The 20,058-nt window shown below is 48.1% G+C and overlaps 1 protein-coding gene across 1 annotated transcript in view; it reads left to right on the plus strand.

Annotated features, from left to right (window-relative positions):
- Positions 1-20,058, plus strand: part of ICE1 (interactor of little elongation complex ELL subunit 1) — a 169,175-nt gene that overhangs the window by 58,711 nt on the left and 90,406 nt on the right. Inside the window, exons 9-12 of the mRNA XM_044293011.1 lie at positions 8,944-9,026; positions 9,111-9,150; positions 9,267-9,329; positions 10,904-10,987. Of these exons, the coding sequence (XP_044148946.1) occupies positions 8,944-9,026; positions 9,111-9,150; positions 9,267-9,329; positions 10,904-10,987 (270 nt within the window). The remainder of the gene's footprint in view (positions 1-8,943; positions 9,027-9,110; positions 9,151-9,266; positions 9,330-10,903; positions 10,988-20,058) is intronic.

Consider the following 20,058-nt stretch of genomic DNA (forward strand, 5'->3'; position numbering starts at 1 on the left):
CATGAATTTTTTTTTATTTTGCGTTCCTTTTTCCCCTAAAAAAAAAAAATAGAGCAGTGGTCAAAAAGTACTATCTACCCCAAAATTTCCAATAAAAACTAGTTTGTCCTGCAAAAACAAGCCCTTATGCAACTGTAGAGACAGTAATATTAAAAAAGTTACGGCTGTCATAAATTGTTGAATCAAAGTACTAAAACCCTTTAAAATTTGGCATTGCCATATTCGCATTGACCTGCAGAATAAGGACCTCATTTCATTTTTAGTGCACCGTGAACATCGTAATATCAGCAGAGGGCGGAGATCAAGGATCAACCAACGAAAGATCAAGGATCAAGGCTGTTTTCCTTGATGGCTGATATCAAGGAAAACAGCCTGTACTAGTAATAGGCCTAAACCTGTGCAATACTTACAGGCGATTACCAGTATATTTCAATGCAGGCCTGCTGGTAGCAGTGCATTGGAATATTCTGAAATCAGTATTCTGTATTGCATGTGATATGCATTACAGAATGCAAGATGCAATCCAGTGATTGATTGTATATTATAATCACCTAGGGCAGTGATGGCTAACCTTGGCACTCCAGCTGTGGTAAAACTACAACTCCCAAGATGCCCCCCTTGCTCGGCTGCTCTCCTAACTCTATAGAAATAAATGGAGCATGCTGGGAGTTGTAGTTTCACCGCAGCTGGAGTGCCGGAGGTTAGCCATCAGTGGATGCGGTGAGTTAAATTTGTTTATTTTTAACACCTTAATGGACATTTTACTAAGCATTCTGTATTAAGAATGCTATTATTTTCCCTTCTAACCATGTTCTAAGGGAAAATAATAATAAAGATTGGGTCCCCATCCCGATCGTCTCCTGGCAACCATGCGTGAAAATCACACCGCACTTGCTTGCGGATGCTTGCAATTTTCACTTCTATGGGGCCTGCGTTGTGTGAAGAACGCACAATATAGAGCTTGCTGCGATTTTAACGTGATGCGTGAAAATCACCACTCATGTACACAGCCCCATTGAAGTGAATAGGTCGGGATTCAGTGCAAGGTGCAATGCGTTCACCTCACGCATTGCACCTGTGTTGAATTCTCGACCGTGTGAAAGGGGCGTTACTCCAACCACACAACAGTTACTCAAGCCACTCTGCCCAGTTACTCTGTCCACTCCAGTTGTAGACTACTGGTGGAGGCAAGAACACTTCACACAATTTCCCCAGAAAATTTAGCTTTTCTAGTTTTATTCTTACATGGTAACATCTAATGTATAAATTATATAGTATATTAGTAGGATGCACAGGATGGTTGGTACACATACCAGGGTGCTCTCAGTCCCGCAGTGTCACCCCACTGCTGAAAAAAGAACAGAAAATGTATATAAAAGGACTGGGCACACCTATGGTACTTGGTCACTGGCTTTATTTAGTGTGATTCAAATATAGCTGAATGGAATACAATAAAATAAAAGTATCTGACACAAAATTGCTGGCTGTTACCAAGGGGCAGTCACTCAAGGAGGTATTGAGAATGTGTATCCTCTGTGACTAACTGCATTGGGAATTATCCCAGCGTGACTAAAATTATTAGAATACGTCCAGGAGTAGGAAAATATTGATGAGGTAAAATTGGAGTAAAAACTTCAGGTGAAATACATCTGGAATACCGTAGTAACATACATCGATACAATAGAGCCGTATAATACACCAATTAATATAAATGCAGCAGTTAGTTCCGTATTGGCAACAATGATAATAACAAAATATCAAATTAGTCCCAATATTTTAGTTGGTGCAAGTAAATAGTGAAGGTTTATGGTAGCTCAAATTGCTTTAGGAGGTCCATTAGAACAATGCAGGTGACTCAAAACTTAGCAATATTGTCCCCACATTTTGTCCACAAAGTGTAACTTCAAATCTTCCGGTACTGACCCCAGTGTTCAATAACAATGTGTCACTGTTAAGTCCTCTGATCTGACCTTATAGAGGGGTGCAATAATAATAGGCAGAGTCCTGCTGTGTGACTGGCCTGGCGGCGTCCCGCTTCAGGTCAGATTAAGCATATGACAATACCGGCTATTAGTATTGGAGCGGTCTTACCGGTGTTGGAAGCTTAAATCATCCAAATACAAGCCTCTGCCGTCTGTCAAAACTTGCTCCGGTCCTTTGTTCCGGTCGGGTGGATCACCTGTTCGCAGCTTGGTTTTAAACACTGCGCGCGATCCCGTTTACTTAGATCCGGACTTGGTCTATTTCCCACCTTCTGGGCAAAGTTTCAGATCGGCTGAACGCTGCTCCTCTATACGGTCAATGTGGTGCACTCACATATGTTTGGGGGGTCTGACCAGATGCGTTTCGGGGCTAAAATGTCCTCTTCCTCAGTGGTTATCGGACCCCCCCTTCCCCCAACATCCCTTCTTTTATACCTCAAAAGGTGTTCATTGCAACAATTCTCCTGAATAACTCCATCTCGCAACTTTAGTCCATTTTCCTTTTTATTGTATATTAACAATTTTCTTGTTTTAGCAGTCGTTAATATATTACTGCATCCATACACTTTTAATTTCACAAGCGCTTGTTCCACTATGATAAACGCAAATTTCCAAAAATAACATATTCATGTTGTACATTACTGACATTATGTAGAATGTATTCAAAAATATTAAAATTAAAGTTTATTAGCAATGTTAAAAATTTGTGGTGTTGAAAAATATTTAAAGTATTTATTTGTTATTTAGTATAAAAGCTATAAGATTTATTTATATATATATATATTTTTTTTATTATAATATAACTTTATTATACAAAGGGGAATATATAATACCCAGGATGAGTTTAAATAGGGATCCCAACAAATAAGGAGATGGGAGATGGGTAAGCATGACGGGCAGTCAGGTGGTGTCAAATAGTGGAGGCCCACCGTCAAGGGGGAAACCCCACCGTGGCACTAAGCTACTCGGCGGGGCTCACCCTCAAAGTTTCCGATAACCACTGAGGAAGGGGACATTTTAGCCCCGAAACGCGTCTAGTCAGACCCCCCAAACATATGTGAGTGCACCACATTGACTGTATTGAGGAGCAGCATTCAGCCGATCTGAAACTTTTCCCGGAAGGTGGGAAATAGACTAAGTCCGGATCTAAGTAAGCGAGATTGCGCGCAGTGTTTAAAACCAAGCTGCGAACAGGAGATCCACCCGACCGGAACAAAGGACCGGAGCAAGTTTTGACGGCAGAGGCTTGTGTTTGGATGATTTAAGCCTCCAACACCGGTAAGACCGCTCCAATACTAATAGCCAGTATTGTCATATGCTTAATCTGACCTGAAGCGGGACGCCGCCAGGCCAGTCACACAGCAGGACTCTGTCTATTATTATTGCACCCCTCTATAAGTCTGATCAGAGGACTTAACAGTGACACATTGTTATTGAACACTGGGGTCAGTACCGGAAGATTTGAAGTTACACTTTGTGGACAAAATGTGGGGACAATATTGCTAAGTTTTGAGTCACCTGCATTGTTCTAACGGACCTCCTAAAGCAATTTGAGCTACCATAAACCTTCACTATTTAGGCTACTTTCACACTTGCGTTCAGAGCGGATCCGTCTGCATTATAATGTTAAAAAATTTCTAAGTGTGAAAGTAGCCTCAGACGGATCCGTCCAGACTTTCAATGTAAACTCAATGGGGGACGGATCCGTTTGAAGATTGAGCCATAGTGTGTCATCTTCAAACGGATCCGTCCCCATTGACTTACATTGTAAGTCTGGACGGATCCGCACGGCCAGGCGGACACCCGAACGCTGCAAGCAGCGTTCAAGTGTCCGCCTGCTGAGCGGAGCGGAGCCCAAACGCTGCCAGACTGATGCATTCTGAGCGGATCCGCGTCCACTCAGAATGCATTAGGGCAGTACGGATGCGTTCGGGTCCGCTTGTGAGCCCCTTCAAACGGAGCTCACAAGCGGACACCCGAACGCTAGTGTGAAAGTAGCCTTACTTGCACCAACTAAAATATTGGGACTAATTTGATATTTTGTTATTATCATTGTTGCCAATACGGAACTAACTGCCGCATTTATATTAATTGGTGTATTATACGGCTCTATTGTATCGATGTATGTTGCTACGGTATTCCATATGTATTTCACCTGAAGTTTTTACACCAATTTTACCTTATCAATATTTTCCTACTCCCGGACGTATTCTAATAGTTTTAGGGCTCTTTCACACTTGCGTTCTTTTCTTCCGGCATAGAGTTCCGTCGTCGGGGCTCTATGCCGGAAGACTCCTGATCAGGATTATCCCCATGCATTCTGAATGGAGAGAAATCCGTTCAGGATGTCTTCAGTTCAGGACCGGAACGTTTTTTTGGCCGGAGAAAATACCGCAGCATGCTGCGCTTTTTGCTCCGGCCAAAAATCCTGAACACTTGCCGCAAGGCCGGATCCAGAATTAATGCCCATTGAAAGGCATTAATCCGGATCCGGCCTTAAAGGGACACTGACAGGGCCAATAAGCATATTGCGGTGTATATATATGGCAGTACAGGTCTTATAATGGGTATTACAATCATCTAAGTATCCCCCCTGTCCACATTATACATACAGTAAACTTAAGTTTTATAACCTGCTCCAACGGTCTTCAATCTGCCCAAGGGGCGGCGTTTCACCTCTCTTGCGCCCAGCCCATGAATATTCAGTTTGCTGGGCGGCTTCTGTGGTCCCCGCTCTGAAGCGCTGCGCTTAACAGTGCCCGGCGCATGCGCCCGATCTTGTGAAGTCCGGTACAGTAAGCGCCGCCCAGCTCATCAATATTCACTTCGCTGGGCGGAGCTTACTGTCCCCGACTTCACAAGATCCGGTGCATGCGCAGGGCACTGTTCAGCGCAGCGCTTCAGAGCGGGGACCGCAGAAGCCGCCCAGCAAACTGAATATTCATGAGCTGGGCGGCGCTTCCATAACAACCCAGCTATTTTTCTTGACTGCTGTAAGTCAGCTTTAAAGGGGCAGGGCGCTGTGGATGACACTGTTAAAGGGTTATTCCCATCTTGCAAATTCATCCTCACCTGCTGCCAGCTAGCTGTTCACTTCCTGCTTTTCTGCTGCTAAGGCTGGATCGGCTTGGGCAGCTAGAGTGAAGGCCAGCCACACCTCCTTATGACATCACACTGAGAGCTCAGTCCCTTGCGTGCTAGTTCATGTGAAGAGTATGAATCATCAGTCTGGCAGCCTGCAGTGTCTGTGAGGCCCCTCCCCCTCCTGGGGAATCATCAGAGAGCTGTGATAAGTGAGCTCAGTGTACAGTAACACGTGGCTGTTCTGCAGTTTTAGGGTCCCTTCACACATCCGTGGTGTGTTGCGGATCCGCAACACACCCAGCCGGCACTCCTTATAGCAATGCCTATTTTTGTCCGCAGCTGCGGACAAGAATAGGACATGTTCTATCTTTTGCGGTGCTGCGGACTGGAAGATTGGGGCCGTGCTCCGCAAATGCGGACAGCACACTGTGTGCTGTCCGCATCCATTCCGTCCCCATAGAGAATGAATGGGTCCGCACCCGTTCCGCATAATTGCGGAACTGGTGCGGACCCATTTGCGCATGTGTGAATGGAACCTTACACGCAAAATCTGATCACTTGCAAACCCATTTTGTTTATCAAAAATATAATTCCGTATTATACATTAGCTCAAAAGCTTGTCAGCTAGTAAACGTATAATCTGTGCTTTTGTCTCCCATAAAACATGACCATCCCCCACCCACCAGCACATGCAGATATTTTTCCATTACAGCTGTACTCTAGTTGTGTATAAACCTTACACTATGTATCTGTATAGATGCATTTACAGCTCGGCTACATGTGTCTGTTTATCTCTTCAACCAGCACTGTGGCTGAATAGTCTCATATACAGCTCTGCTACATCTGTCTATTCCCTTCCCCATTAGTACTGTGGCTGAACAGCAGCTTATTCAGCTCTGCTACATCTGATTCCCTCTTCCACCAGCATTGATTCTAAACTGCCACATATACATCTGTTACATATGTCTATTCCCTTCCCCACTAGCACCCTGGTTCATATATACCGTATTTTTCGCCGTATAAGACGCATTTTATCTCCCCACAAAATGGGGGGAAAATGCCCCTGCGTCTTATACGGCGGAATGCTGTCAGTTTTACATGGCAAGAGCAAGCGGGGACTCAGGGAGGGACTGGGAGGAGGAGCTGGGGGCCGGCAATAGCGGCAGGGCGGTGCAGTCACTGTACTATAGCCCCGCCCCGCTGCTCCGGTATAGTAATATAATGTCTTATTCAATTAATAGTTATTAAATATGCCCCTTTATTCCTAATAGTACCTTAAATCCTAAGCGCTTCAGTACAATGCAGGGCGGGCGGCAGCGTAACTCCCTGATGTCACGTGCATGCGCCGCCTACTTTATGAATGAAGCAGGCGGCGCATGCAAGTGACGTCAGTGAGTGACGTGCCGGCCGCCCGGCCTGCCTGCCGGCATTGTACTGAAGCGGTTAGGATTTAAGGTACTATTAGGAATAAAGGGGCATATTTAATAACTATTAATTGAATAAGACATATTATATTTGTATACTGGAGCGGCGGGGGATCTGTGGATGGCACAGTTATGGGCTGGGAGGGTCTGTGGATGACACATATATAACAGTGCCATCCACAGTTCCCCCTGTAACAGTGCAAGCCACAGATCCACCCCCCACCCCCAATAACAGTGTCCGTCATCCACAGATCCCCCCCCCCCCCCCATAACAGTGTCCGTCATCCACAGATCCCCCCCCCCCCATAACAGTGTCTGTCATCCACAGATCCCCCCCCCCCCCCTCCTTTTAATTTTTATGCTTTATATTTGGAAAAACATTCACAGGGGGGCATATAAATTAATGAAATATCATCAAGAAGATGGGAATACCCCTTTAAGGGAGTGGAGTGCTGTGAAGGTCACAGTTCGGGGGCAGGTAGGGTGACAAAGATGGACTTAAAAACCCCACCTCCAGGTCCTGCTAAGCCATGCCATGATCCGCTTAGGCCGTGCCCCCTCCCACTTCATAGCCTTCTCCTCCCCAGACAGGGATTGAAAAAATACTACTTTGTGTCAGCTGCAGGGGTGGGAAGCTCGCAGGCCCTTAGTCTCCACATACACATCGTTTTACACCAGGTTTCCATGACAACCCAGCAATTTTTCTTCACTGCTGTAGGTCAGCTTTAAAGGGGCAGGGAGCTGTGGATGTTACAGGTTACAGTTCAGGGGCTCAAAAGACAAGCTTAAAAACCCTGCCCCCCAGGTCCCGCTAAGCCACGCCCTCACTCCGCAGCCGACGGGAATAGAAAAAATGAAGGTAGAAATCAACTTCTCTCAGCTGCAGGGGTGGGAGGGAGGGTGACTTTCTTCCTGCAGCTCACTCACTGTAGAGGCCACTGTTAAAAGTATGGGGTGTTGTGGAATTCACTGTTAAGGAGATGGGGTACTGTGGAGGTCTCTGTTAAGGGGACAGGGAAATATGTAGGTCACAGTTAAGGGGGGCGGTCCGCTATGGAGGTCAATGTTAAGGGGCCAGGGTATTGTGGAGGACACATTTTAGGGGAACCGAGCTCTGTACAGGTCACTGTTAAGGGGGCGGTTTATTGTGGAAATCACTGTTAACGAGACGGGGTACTGTGGAGGTCACTAAAGGGGCTGCTGTAGAAGTCACTGTTAAAGTGGTGGTGTACTGTAGATGTCACTGTTATAGTGAATACTGTCTATCTTTTAACAACACACAAACATTAAATGAAATAGATGAAATATACCTGTGCAAAGCCGGGTCCTTTTGCTAGTAGTTTGTAAGGCTGAAAAAGACATCTGTTCAGCCTGTTATCTGGTAAGGTCATCCAGAGGAAGGCAAAAAAATAACCTGTGAGGTAGAAGCCAATTTTCCCCACTTTAAGGGAAAATAATTCCTTCCCGACTCCAATCAGGCAATCGGACTAACTCCCTGGATCAAAGACCCCTCTCTAGTAGCTATAGCCTGTAATATTACGCTCCAGAAATACATCCAGGCCCCTCTTGAATTCTTTTACTGAATTCACCATCACCACCTCCTCAGGCAGAGAGTTCCATAGTCTCACTGCTCTTACTGTAAAGAATCCTCTTCTATGTTTGTGTACAAACCTTCTTTCCTCCAGACGCAGAGGATGTCCCCTCGTCAGTGCTGGGAATAAATAATTATATGCCTCATATCAGCCCCCATATCCCTCTCATCAGCCCCCATGCCTCAGAGCACATAAAATAACCACTTAACTCTCCTGCTCCGGATGCTGCTGCTCCTCACCTCCAGCGCTCTTCCTGCCGTCAGCTGTACTGTGATCTGACACGCACATCATGAGGTCCCAGAGTGCTCACACACTGTGCACAGCCAACAGCCGAGGATCAGGAAATGGTACAGAGCTTTCGCCGCTTCCCGGTCCCTACTCATTAGTATTCACCCCATTTCACACGCTAAAAATATGGTATATAAATGTGGTATCGCCATGATCATACTGATATACAGAATGACTGACTGTAACAAGTGAGTTTTACTGCATAGGGAAAGCTGTAAAAACAGACCCCATAAAACTGTGGTGTAATTGCAATTTTTTTGTTTTTAATTCCATCCCAGTTGGAATTCTTTTCCAGCTTCCCGCTGCATTGTATGCAGTAGTAAAAATTTAAAAGGTTATGGCTCTGGGTAGGCAGGGAGTGAAGAGTGAAGAAAAACTGAAAACTCACGGTCCAAAAGAGGTTAATTAGTGTCTCTGTTCACTAGTGGCATCCGTGTAGTGCAGACATTTGTAGAAATGTTCTCTGTATCAAACCGAGGTGATTACTGGAAGCTGGGGCATCACTTGTGAAAGAAAACATGATATTGACACTAAGAGGAAATCTATAGCATCTTTAATAATATTCTATTTTAGAGGCCGCTGCCAAACATGATGAAGATTATAAACGGCTGAAAATGGAAAAGAAAGTGATTGGAAAGGAACTAAAGAAAACACAGGTAAGTCTGTCAGCTGCCATTACCTGATTGGCATCGGTCTGCTGTCTACATTACTAAATGCCATTTTTAATGTTGTGTTTACAGAAAAAGCTTGATGGGGTCCAGAATAACAAGAGCAAGAAGGGTAGGGTTCATGGCTGATCTTCTTTATTTTTATTTTAAAAAAATTCTTTCTTTTATAATTTGCATGTTTGTTTTAGTAATCTGTTTTTTCTTATTCATGCATTGCTTTTCTTTTAGTGGTTATGAGAAATGCACAGACTCAAGCTGCAAGAGAGGACCCTGTTGTGAAGCTTGATAGACGTACGTATGTGCTCATAAAATAAGTTAGGCTTCTGATAATACAGCAGTTGTATAGAGCTTAAAGGGTAACTGAACTTTTTTTTAACTTTTTAAAAAATTTCCCAAATGCCCAAATTTTTTTTTTTTTTTCGGATTTTGCCTTTTTGGTATATTCACTGACTTCTCTGCAGTGTACAGAGTACGGATTCCTTCCATTGTAGCAACAGTGTCCTGGCAGGAGGACACAGAGGCTCCTGTCTGTGCCCGCTCTGCTGTGCGTGCTATGGAAACAGATCAGGCAATCCAGGTTCCTCATAGATGCTTCAGAAAATGTCAGCTATTCTAAATGTCCAACACACACATTTCACCTTTAATTTTTAGGGACCCTTTGGAAAATTAGAGCAGTGACCTGATTTGGTTGCCATGGCTGACTACTGCATTTTTTTTTCCTTTTGCACCAGTTTTCATGAATCTCACTCTGTGTATCCTGAAGACACAGCAAAGTTTGTGCCAGGACTTGCTTGTGATCCTCAGAGGCTGCAAAAATGTGCCTTGGACCTTTCTAAGGGTTTGGGATCCTTTGTTTTTTGTGATTGTTGGGTGTACCAGCATTGGGACTCCCACCAATCTACTAGTTATCCCTTATCCTTATTCTACTGGGCATGCGCGGGATCTCGGAACGTCAGGGACAGCAGAAGCCGCCCAGCGAAGTGAATATTGATGAGCTGGGCGGCGCTTCAAAACAGCAGTTGGGGACGAGGCTGGCTGGGCGCAAGAGAAGCTGAAACGCCGCTCCTTGGGCAGAAAGACGATCGTACACTATAGGAAAAAGCCCCAGCCTCTCTGGTAGCCGGGACCTTGGGAACAGATATATGCATGCATGTGGAGTAGTTCCTGCCCTGGCCACCTAATTTCTGTGCTGCAGCAGTGGTTGTAACCCATGGATACATGCAGTGTATATTGTAATGGAAAAATGAATCAAGGAAGCAATATAGACAATTGCAATACATCAGTAACTTTGTCTACATGATAAATGCCGTTTGACGAAGTGAGGCAACCCCTTTAAAATATGGATGTACTGTAAGATTCTGGATTAACACAAATAAAGTGGCCAACCCCTTTTAAGTGGTCAATGAAAAATGAGCTTTACTAACGTGAGTTCACCTAGATTTTGTCTTAAATTGTGCCAAAATGGGGTGCAGTTTAGATTCAGAGAAAATATTTGCACCTAGCCCGATAAGGGGTGTGGCTTTACGGAAAGGATGTTGGCCTAATATGCACCACAGTTGTGGCCTAAACTTCTGTGTCAAACTAAGGCAACCTATAGTTGGTATAAAGGTAGACAAGTTTCTAGCCATGCATTAAAGTTATCTCCCAGCCTGAGCTATTGTGATGAATCTGGTGTAGGTATAAACAGCCTGTTTATATTTATGCCATCTATAGGATTATAAAATCTGCCCTATTTTGTTTTCCATATAGGGTGCACATTTAATGTCTCTGACAGGTGCATGTGAAGGTGAACTGTGGAATCTTATTGGTTTAACAAATGAAATACATAAAAAAAATGTAAAATAATTTTTGTTTTCCATTTCTAGAGAAAATCAAGTTTTTACTGGAAGAAATCTGGGGATGTCTAGATTCTTCAACAGAGAATGGTCATTGTAATCTACTAATGTGTGGTAAGAATTGTGGGTATATTAGAGGGGTTTTCAGGACTCGTATATTGGCGATCATCAACCTGACACACCCACCAATCAACTGTTCTTTCAACCTCTGGCACTGGAACTAGCAATCTTAACAGAGCCAAAAGCATGACTGTGTTCAAAGTAGGGTTGTTGCGGGTATCGAAATTTCGATACTCAATCGATACTTTTGTCCCATACCGGGACTTCCATCTTTTCGATACTGGGTTGCGCTTCTGCGCAGTCTAGTATCTCTAAACATGAGCATGCTGCTGTCGGCGTGCTCATCTTCTCTCAGCAGCACAGGTGAGAAGGAAGCTGTCCTGCCACCAATGAGAAGAGATGGACGGAAGAGGGGCGGGCGCACTGCGCTGCGATTGGACAGCGCTACAGCTAGGGAGAAGGAACGCCCACTAGAGAAGCTGATGTCTCCTCCCCATTGCTCCGATAGTAATTAGCATATGGAGCAGGAGAGGAGACGGTAATGGGGCACTGCGGGAGAACGGAGTGGCGCCCAGGAATAATAAGTGCTGGGACATCGCTGGGCGCCGCTCTGTGTAGCCTAATACTAAAAGTCTGGACCAGGAAAAGTAGACTTTAAAACACAATACAGGAGGCGGGTGCCGGCAGCAGAATCGCATTGCCGGTACCCTGCCCCCCGATAGTAATTAGCTCTATCAGGGTAAATCCCAGGTTCTGGCCCCTAAGGGGGAAATGGTTATTAAATTAAGTGTAAAGAAAAAAGAGAAAATCTGTTACCTTGCCCCATAGTGTAGTAATGAATTATCAAAAAATCATATATACCAAAAAATGGTACCAATAAAAACATCAACTCTTCCTGCAAAAAAACGAACCCCTGCACAAGACTATCGGCAGAAAAATATAAAAAATATGGCATTCAGAAAATGGAGACACCAGCATAATTTTAATTTTTTTTTCAAAAATGTTTATGTAAAACGAAAACAAAGAAAGTAGACATATTTTATATCATCGCGTCGGTATCAACCTATTCTATAAAAATAGCACATGATCTATCCTGTCAGATGAACATTGTAAAAAACAAAACCTGAAAACTGCCAGAACAGCCATTTTCTGGTTACCTTGCCTCACAGAAAAAGTAATAGAGAGTGATTTAAAAATCATATGTACCCCAAAATAGTACCAATAAAATGGTCACCATATCCCGTAGTTTCCAAATTGGCGTCACTTTTTGGAAGTTTCTATTACCATAAAGTATTGCGATATTCGATACCATGCAAAAAAAATTAGGGGGTGATTTATACTTTAGATTTTTAGGGGCTAGAACCTGGGATATTTTAATCCCTTGTCCTATTCACCCTAATAGAGCTCTAATAGGGTGAATAGGATAGTACACACAGCAGCAGGGAGCTGAATATGGCAGCCAGGGCTTCAGTAGCGTCCTGGCTGCCATGGTAACCGATCGGAGCCCCAGGATTACACTGCTGCCACTGCCACCAATGAGAGTAGGTGAGGGGACTCTGTGGCTACTGCCACCAACGTTTTTAATATTGTGGGGGGGGGGGCGCACTGCGCCACCAATGATAATAACGTTTAATACAAATACAGCCTGCGACCACTGACGGGCAACTGTGATCAGCGGCAGTCTGAGGTTGGGTGCCGTCAATGAGTTTCTGCCGCCTGTATTTGTAGTGTATTAAACGTTAGTCTTCATTAGCGCAGTGCACCCACCCCTCCTCTTCGTTCCCATTGGAGGCAGCAGCTGAGGGAACATGGCCACGCTGAGAGCAGCGCAATCCATGTTTTTTGATACTGGGCTGTGCAGTATCGATACCGGGACAAAAGTATTGATTGGGTATCGAAAGTTCGATACCCGAAACAACCCTAATTTCTACTGTAGGGGTGTATCAGGAGGGCTTCAAATGGGACATGGTATCTAAAAAAAAACAGTCCAGCAAAATCTGCTCTCCAAAAACCATACAGCGCTCCTTTTCTTTTGCGCCCTGCCGTCTGCCCTTACAGCAGTTTACCACCATATATGGGGGGGTTTCTGTAAACCGCTGAATCGGGGTAATATTGAGTTTTGTTTGTCTGTTAACCCTTGATGTGTTAAAGAATTTTTTTTTTTTTATTAAAATGGAAAATCTGCCAAAAAAGTGAAATTTAAAAAAGTAATATCCATTTTCCTTTAATGCTTGTGGAATACCTAAAGGGTTAACGAAGTTTGTAAAATCAGTTTTGAATACCTTGAGGGGTGTATTTCTCGTGCTTTTTTCCATTGGGGGACACAGACCATGGGTATAGCTTAGAGGTATTAGTAGGAGGGACACTATGCAAATGAAAGAGCTCCTCCTCCTCGGGCTATACCCCCAGACTCCACCAGGAGGAACTCAGTCTTTGCTTAGTGTCTGGTGAAGGAGGTTGACACTCTCTGATTCTACTCCTTTTTGTTATTTTTATTCTAGATGGGGACACAGGTCGGCATGGCTTCCTTCCTGGTCCCCCGTGGAGTGCCCGCCGCCGTCTTTGGGACGTTGCCTGGCTGCCTCCATTTCCCCCCAAGAAGATAAGTGGATCCGGGCTCGACCTGTTAGCTCCGGCATCCCACCAGCTGCTGGGACGCCTGCTGCCTACCCTCCTCCAGAGCACTGTTCTCCTGGATTGGAGTCAGAAGTCTGAAGAGGCGCATCCCTGCTGGTCTGGACATCGAGGGAGCATGCTGAGCAGATAAGTGTTGCAATCCCTCCCCCTCCCTCTGTGTCTATTTGTCTGTGGCTGCCTGGGTGAGCTTGAAGAAGGATCCTGATGGGGCACTTTCTTCATTTTGGCACTGGAGTACTGGCATCTCTTCCCCTTAAACTGTGGGCTTCAGCGCTTCTCTCGTCGGGCCTTGGCTGCTGCGCTCCCTCAGCGCCCGCCGGCAGGCCGCTCCTCCACGTGGTGCGCTTATTTTCGCGCATATTTTCGCGCGCGCGCATATTTTCGCGCGCGCGCTTATTTTCGCGCGCGCGCTTATTTTTCGTGCGCGCGCTTATTTTCGCGCGCTTTTTTCGCGCCATAATGACGCGTTAGGGGAGGCGGAGCCTCGGCATGCCGCTCTGACTCTCCTTACACCGGAGACTCTGTTTGCTCATGGCCGTGCAGCTCCTCATCACTCTACTCCGTTTTGTGCCAGGCAAGCTGGTAGCTCAGTGGTACTGCTGCTGTTGCCCCATGTCCAGGCTTTCTGAGTTCAAAGCCCCTTTCAGCCTTCAAAAATTGTTCATATTATTCTAGATGGGGACACAGGTCGGCACGGCGCCTTCCTGGTCCCCCGTGGAATGCCCGCTGCCGTCCTTGGACGCTGCCTGGCTGCCTCCATTGCCCCCCAAAGAAGACAAGTGGATCCGGGCTCGACCTGCAGCTCCGGTATCCCACCAGCTACTGGGTCTCCTGCTGCCACCCTCCACCAGAACACTGCACTCCTGGACAAGGAGTCAGAAGCCTGATGAGGTGCATCCCTGCTGGTCCTGGAGTCGAGGGAGAAGTTCTGCAGGAGCAGATAAGTATTACCTGCATCCCTGCCTTACCCCCCTCCTCCACCCCTCCTCCACGTCCCTGGGGGCCTGCGGTCCCCGCTTGGGCATCTGCCATGTCCAGCGCGGCCGCTAAATTGGTCTTAGTCACCAAGGCAACCATGTCCTTTAATCCTGTGGCGCTAACGACTCCATCTCTCTCAGTGGTCCCCACAGTGGGTGACTGACTACGAAGAGGCAGCGTGAGCGGCAGCATCCCACCTCGGATGTCTGTCTCTCCACCCCCCTCACCTCGCCGGTGGCGCTTGCGGACTGCTCTTCCCCCTCCCTAGGGAGAGTACTCCGAAGGAGAATTATCCGGCTCGGACGAGCCACGTCCTTTTTGGACTATAGGGCATTTTCAAATCCTGTGACGCCAACCACCTCTCTAAGTGGTTTTCCACAGAAGACGCCCGAATACTAACAGGGAGCGTGAGCAGCAGCATCCCTCCTCGGATGGCTCTGGCTCTCCCCCCCCCCCCCCCTCGTCTAGAGGCGCGTTCGGGCGACTCTCCCCTCCCTTAGGGAGCGCAAGTCTGAAGGAGAATTTCCGGCTCTGATTAGGTCATGGAGCGGGACCCCTCGCCTAAGCTCTCCACCAGGGTGGCTGACTTAGTGGTGACTGTCCGAGACACCTTTATTCTCCAAGGGGATTCTCCTCCTTCCACTGGTCAGGAGTTCCCCCTTTTTCCGTCCAGGCAGGCGGAGACTACCATGTTCCCGGTCCATGAGGGATTTTTCCGCGGTCATGTCCAGGGCCTGGGGTGGTCTTAATAAGGTTCTCGACCACCCAGCGCATGAATATACTTTCCTTTCCCTGCTGACGGCGAGGAGAGGTGTCTCCTCCCCCTAAGGTGGATCCTCCGGTGGCCGGATTAGCCAATTATGTGGCCCTTCCTGTCTTAGTCAGTTCCTCTTTCCAGGATGCTGTAGACAGACGCATAGACTCTCTTCCAGGTCCTTTTTTCGCTGGCAGCGCGTCCCTGTGACCTACCTTTCACTCAGCAGGGGTAGCCAGTGCTCTCTCGGTGTGGTTACAACACCACCACCAGGAACTGGCGGTACGAGATGCGGCTACTAACACACTGGAGTTGGTTCTCCAGATGTCTCAGGCTTCTAACATTCTTTGCGAAGCTTCTAGGGACATTGTTTCCCTCTTTGCCCGCAGGTTGGCCATCTCTGTCACTCAGCGCGAAGAGATCTGATTGAAGGTGTGGGACGCTGACGCCTCCACCAAGCGTTCCCTTGCTAATCTCCCCTTTGGGGTTTCCAGGCCTTGTGGGGATCAGCTGGACGAGTTCGTCTCTGCATGCCTTTTGCCATTTCTCATCTGGTAGGCCGTCGCCTGCTTCCTCCGCCGGGGGTCTCAGGTCGCCCGCAAAGAGGCCTTCCTTTGCACCAGCCTTCCCGGCACTAGAGGGCCCAGTCAGCCCGCCCTGCTGCTCCTAGGCCTATCACATGTCCCGATTGCGGAATCCCACCATTGATTCCTGCGCTTCGCCATTATGGGTCGACACTGTCAGTTTGTCGCCCTTCCTTCGGGTTGGCGACCACCCCGCGGGTCCTTGCCACGGTCCTGGACCGCTCATGGCGCTTCTTCGTACCAGGGGCATTCCTTTGCTGCCCTGTCGGGACGATATCCGGATAGAGGCCCCCCTCTCTACCGCAGACCACGGACAGCGTCCGGATCACTGTTCAGACCCTGGAACGGTTCGGCTGCCTGGTAACTTTCCCAAACTCCTGCCTCTTCCCGTCCCAGAGGCTCTCCTTCCGGAGGGTGATTTTGGACACCTCGGCTGCCAAAGTATTCTACCAGCCTTCAAGTCCTCCCAGGTCCAGGGGGCAGTGTCGCATCTGCTGCGCTCCCCGTGCCTCTCCATTCGGGAATACTTGCAGGTCCTGGGTCTTATGGTAGCCTCTTTCGAGGCCTTTCCATATGCCCAGTTTCACACTCGCCTGGCGCAACAGGAGATCCTTTACCTTTCAGCGGGTTCGGGCAGTTCTCCCTTGGTGGCTGTTCCCAAAGAACCTGAGGTCGGGGAGTTCCTTTCTCGCATTCTCCTGGACGATCGCCGCCACCGATGCCAGCATCCTGGGTTGGGGGGGCGTTTTCCAGTCTCGCACGGTTCAAGGAATTTGGCCGGCGGCAGAGTCTCGCCTTCCAATCAACTTTCTGGAATTGAGGGCGATTTTTTCCGCTCTCTCTCTCCTATTGGACCTCTCTCCTTGCGGGCCTCCCAGTGCGGGTTCAAACGGGCAATGCCGCGGCCGTGGCCTATATCGACCATCAGGACGGGACCCGCAGCCGGATGGTGATGCAGGAGGTGAAGTGAATTCTGACGTGGGCGGAGACTCACGTTCCGGTGTTGTCAGCAGTTTGCATTCCAGGAATGGACAACTGGACAGCGGACTTTCTAAGCCACAACACGGTGGATCCAAGCGAGTGGTCTCTGCATCCAGAAGGGTTCGAAGAAATCTGCCACAGATGGGACCGTCCGGATGTGGACTTAATGGCGTCCGGGTTCAACAACAAGATCCCAGTGGTCCTGGCTCGCGCCCGAGATCCGGAGGCGTACGGATGGATGCGCAGGGTGTCTCCGTGGCAGGACTTCAGCCTCCTCTGTTTTCCTCTCCTACCAAAGGGTCTACGCCAGTTCGAGGCGGAAGGGACTCCGACCGTTCTCATCACCCCAGAGTGGCCTCGCCGCGCGTGGTTTTTCGGACGTGGCTCGGTTGCTGGCGGACGCCCCATGGCCTCTTCCCGACGGACAGGACTTACTGTCTCAGGGCCCGTTCTTCCACCGGAATTTGCGGTCTCTTCGTTTACCGGCGTGACTGTTGAAACCGCCATCCTGATAAAGATGGGGTTCTCGGATTCAGTGGTTAGGACCATGATCAGTCCGGGGAAGTCTTCTTCCTCCCGGATTTACTATCGTACCTGGATGGCCTTCCTATCCTTTTTTGAGGGTTCGGGGTTCCCTCCCCTTCGGTTTTCCATCTTGATGGTACTGTCTTTTCTTCAGTCTGGGCTTGTGCAGGGACTGTCGCTTAGTTCCCTTTAAGGTCAGGTTTCGGCGCGGGCCGTCAGAGGTCCCTTGCTCTTAAGGGTCCGGTGGTGACCTTTCTTCGGGGGTGGCGCATTCGGTTCCCCGTATGTTCCCCCTTTGTCTCCTTGGGATCTCAATTTGGTTCTGCGCGCTCTGCAGTCGGCTCCCTTCGAGCCTTTGAGGAGGGTCTCTCTGACTGTTCTCATCTGGACTTCCTTGTGACCATAGCTTCTGATACAGCTACATAGCGTAGTGATTAAAGTTCTGGGCTATTATGCAGTGGCTGTGAGTTCACGTCCCATCACGAGCTTTTAGGTCAGACTGGTGTCGAAGCTGGCCGCTCTTTCCTATCAGGAGCCTTAATGGTTTTCCTCCAGGATTAAGTTGTGCTCCGTCCAGTCCCCTTCTTTTTGCCCAGGGTGGTCTCTCCCTTCCGCCTTGATGAGGATCTTGTCCTGCCTTCCTTTTGTCCTTCTCCGGCTAACCCCAAGGAACGCACTCTGCATTCCCTGGATGTTGTACGGGTCCTGAAGGTGTGTCTCGCGGCTACTGCTTCCGTCCGCCGTTCTTGGCGCTCTGGATCTGCTTGGCTATTTCCGCGGCTTGTCACGCTTGTGGTGGAGTTCCCCCGGCTAGAATTGCCGCTCACTCCATTGGGGCGGAGGGGGCTTCCTGGGCAAGACGCAGTCGTGCCTCTGCGTCTCAGCTGTGTACGGCGGCCACCTGGTCGTCCTTGCATACCTTTGCAAATTTTTGTCAGTAGCATTCACTGGCTTCGGCTGATGCGGCTTTGGCCGCAGGGTTTTGCAGGCTGTGGTTCCTGTTTGACCGTTGGGGCGTTCCTCCTGGCGGTGCTGATATTTTTTCCCACCCCATGGACTGCTTTTGGACGTCCCATGGTCTGTGTCCCCCAATGGAAAAAAGCACGAGAAAAGGAGATTTTTGTGAAACTCACCTGTAAAATCTTTTTCTCGTCTTTTCCATTGGGGGACACAGCTCCCACCCATTATTCCTGTTGCAGGAGGGGTCTTTAGTTCGGTTTTTCTGTTTCTGGTTGGACCTTATGGCTTGGTCCGATGGTTTCCATGATTTTTTCTTGCTCCTTCTCCTACTGCTTGTGCAACGCCTGAGTTCCTCCTGGTGGAGTCTGGGGGTATAGCCCGAGGAGGAGGAGCTCTTTCATTTGCATAGTGTCCCTCCTACTAATACCTCTAAGCTATACCCATGGTCTGTGTCCCCCAATGGAAAAGACGAGAAAAAGATTTTACAGGTGAGTTTCACAAAAATCTCCTTTTTCTACAATGGGGGTCATTCATGGGGGTTTGAGGTATCGAAATTTCGATACTCAATTGATACTTTTGTACCGGTTTCGATACGATACCGGGATTTCCATTTTTTTTTATATTGGGCTGTGTGCTCCAAGTTCCCTCAGCAGCACAGGGGCTGCCAATGAGGAGAGATTGGAGGAGATGGGGCGGGCTGCGCCACCAATAAAAGTTAACTTTTAATACAGATACAGGAGGCGGCAGAATCGCATAGTCGGCATCCTGCCTCTGACAGTGCTCTGCGATCAGCTGCAGTTAACCCATTAGGTGCCGCACCAGAGGGGTCAACTACCACTGATCGCAGTTCCCTGTCGGAGGCGGGGTGCCGGCTATGTGATTCTGCAGCTCTCTCCTCTGACTTTAATCCACGGAAAAAAGGCCAGAACTGAGCCTAATAGAATATCCAATAGAAAGAGAGAATCCAGCTTCTAGTGGAGTAAAAAAATTATGTTCTTTATTGGCTCATTGACCAATATCACAGGAAAAAGGTGTACAGTAACATGTTTCGGGCTACAGAATCCAGCCCTGATGTCTTGATGAAGGGCTGGATTCTGTAGCCCGAAACATGTTACTGTACACCTTTTTCCTGTGATACAGGTGGATTTTATACGATGAGCCAATAAAGAACAAAACATTTTTCTCGCCCAATTCCTTGGGGGACACAGGAAACCTTGGGTATAGCTCATCTCCATAGGAGGCGTGACACTAAGTGAAAGACTGTTAAGCCCCTCCTCCAGCAGCTATACCCTCCGCCTGGAGAGAGAGACTACCAGTTTTTTGCTTAGTGTCAAGGAGGCAAGACACTCTCTGCACTGCAGAGCTGTCTTTGCTAAAGATATTTATTTTATTTTTTTGCTTTTTTTCAACATGGACAACAGAGTCGCAATAGACCTCTTTGTTTTCCCGGGGTTGAGCTGCGCCAGTGCCGGCTTTCCGCACTGCTGCCTCCCCCACAGAAGAAAGGAGGACCAGGGCAGCCCAGCTCCCCTGCATCCCGCCAGCACAAGGGTCGCCCGCCTGCAAGCCCCTCTCCAGCTCCCTGCCACTTCGGTGCCAGTGGCTGAAGGGGCGTCCCTGCTGGATGGACAGAGGGTGAAAACGTCGAATGGTGAGGTGGCTGTGCAGCCGTTCCTAAACCCCCCCCCGTTAGGGTCCTGGCTCCT

This window comes from Bufo gargarizans, chromosome 5, assembly GCF_014858855.1.
Source record: "Bufo gargarizans isolate SCDJY-AF-19 chromosome 5, ASM1485885v1, whole genome shotgun sequence".
Classification (NCBI taxonomy): Eukaryota; Metazoa; Chordata; class Amphibia; order Anura; family Bufonidae; genus Bufo; species Bufo gargarizans.